Below are 1870 nucleotides of genomic sequence, written 5' to 3' on the forward strand. Positions count from 1 at the left end.
CTATGTTGGGATAGAACCACATTTCGATCTCTTCCACTATCTATTCTGTTTGAGGAAGAAGGGAGCAGTTGGGGGCTCCAAGATTGCAGGTGGAGTATACCTCAATCTTCACGACGGGATGAAGAACCGTTACCCTGAGCTGCGCATGGAACACCTCCCTCACCGAGTGGTACAGAAGGTGGTTCTACATCCGGGAGGAGCCGGGCAGCGCCACGTTCTGCGACGTCGGCTATATTCCTGAGAAGAGGGTTAGCTGGACTGATCGTCCAGAGTATACTGGTAAAGTGTCAGAGCTGATGAGCCTGATCGATTGGTCCCGCCTGGACAGACCAGGAGTGGTCAGGAATTTCCTCGCCCGATGAGTGATGCCTTGCCAGAGGAGGGTGCACTCGACGTACGAGTACGCGAGAAGCCAAGACCCGACCAGGATGCACCGGGACAGCTTGGAGAAATTAGATATCCAGCGGAGGATGAATGAGTTATTCAACCTAGCTGACAATAACTTCATTCGTAGTGATGACCGGATGCATGCCTTCATGCTAGGCCGACCAGCTCCTAAGGTAAATGGATACCCTGGTTTATTTGTAATGCTATTTGAATGCTATAGCCTTTTGATTGATGACTTGTTGCCTTTGTATCGCAGATAGGAGATATTGACCGGTGCACGGTGTATGTGTCGCTGGCACCTGGTATGGACCATCCTGCTGGGGTAGACCCACCAGTAGACAATGCTGCTCGATGTCTTGAATACACCAGTAGCGACGAGGACCAGAGCCGTCCAGCGTCGACCACAGATGACAGAGTAGCTGGGAAAAGGCCGATGGCTGTGGAGCCATCCTCCACGGAAGCAATTCCAGCGGGAACGGCTGCGGACCCTTCGATGGGCCAAGGCTCGACCAGCCATGCCCCCAAGCGTCGCTGGCTTGTGAGGATTGTCGACGACGACAATAAAGAGGACGAGACGACCCCGTCCTTGGTCCGGAGACCACGCAGTCGCCCTAACGTCGCGCCGATCGATGTTGATCGGGTAATCAGGGACCCTCCTGCCGCGCACGTCGAGCCGATACGTCCTGGAGGAACAGAAGCCGCCGCGACGGCTACGCGGACCAGGAGAAGGTTCTTCACGGCGGCGCACCGGAGCTCCGACCTATAAGTTTGAAAAAGTGTCTCTGCGCTCTCTTTGTTTTTTACGAGGTTTGATGTTAGTATGGTAATCTGCATTAACTCTTCTTTGTTAGTGTGGCCTCGGATGTTGATCCAGGTAACACTGCTGGCTTGAGGACAACCGAGTCGGCAGTTGCTGATGACAATGCCGCCGAGCAGACCGTCCGCGAGCAGTCGGCAGAGCAGACCGCAGTTGCGGCCACGACAGAGGTTGCCGAGGAGGAACCGGCCCAAGACGAGGCCAGGACGAGCACCCTGGCAAGGGGCAATGAGACCGCGGGGATGCCTCTCCCGAGCAATGTTGCAGAGGAGGGAGATAGGATCCCGACCCCCCTTCCAGCTGAAGAAGAGAGGGGTCCAACTCCAGCCCCAGCACAGGCTTCCACGCCGGAGGGCTCCCCTAGCCAGGGTAAGGGTCCTATGATACCCGTTGCCGTGGCTGGGGGTAGCACGGAGGGCGAAGAGGCCCGCACGGCCTCTGATGACGAAGTGGAGGAGATCCAGGGGTGTCCCCACGATGGTCACCAACACATTTACGTGTGGCACCAGCATGGGGACCACTAGGCCGGCCACGAGTAGATCGCCGAGATCGAGGAGGCGGCGAGGGTAGAGCGTGCTACTAAGCGGCTCATTGATGAAGTTAAGGTGAGTGGTCTTGTATTCTGCTGGAGTATGTATATACTGTTGCTTGTTCACTGTGCCATAT

At 56.1% G+C, this 1870-nt stretch overlaps 1 protein-coding gene across 1 annotated transcript; it reads left to right on the forward strand.

The window, feature by feature from the left end:
- Positions 1–365: 365 nt before the first annotated feature.
- Positions 366–1728, forward strand: LOC110431519 (skin secretory protein xP2-like). The gene is made up of 3 exons (XM_021450618.1): positions 366–560; positions 644–1116; positions 1239–1728. Exons 1-3 carry the CDS (start codon positions 366–368, stop codon positions 1726–1728), a joined length of 1158 nt encoding a protein of 385 aa, XP_021306293.1.
- Positions 1729–1870: the final 142 nt, after the last annotated feature.

The sequence above is a fragment of the Sorghum bicolor genome, unplaced genomic scaffold (genome assembly GCF_000003195.3).
Source record: "Sorghum bicolor cultivar BTx623 unplaced genomic scaffold, Sorghum_bicolor_NCBIv3 super_53, whole genome shotgun sequence".
NCBI classification, from domain to species: Eukaryota; Viridiplantae; Streptophyta; class Magnoliopsida; order Poales; family Poaceae; genus Sorghum; species Sorghum bicolor.

Coding starts and splice junctions, on each gene's coding strand:
- LOC110431519 (XM_021450618.1), top strand. CDS start 366: ATGCCTTGCCAGAGGAGGGTGCACTCGACGTACGAGTACGCGAGAAGC. Junction 561..643: donor TAGGCCGACCAGCTCCTAAG/GTAAATGGATAC, acceptor TTTGTATCGCAG/ATAGGAGATATTGACCGGTG. Junction 1,117..1,238: donor GCTACGCGGACCAGGAGAAG/GTTCTTCACGGC, acceptor CTTCTTTGTTAG/TGTGGCCTCGGATGTTGATC.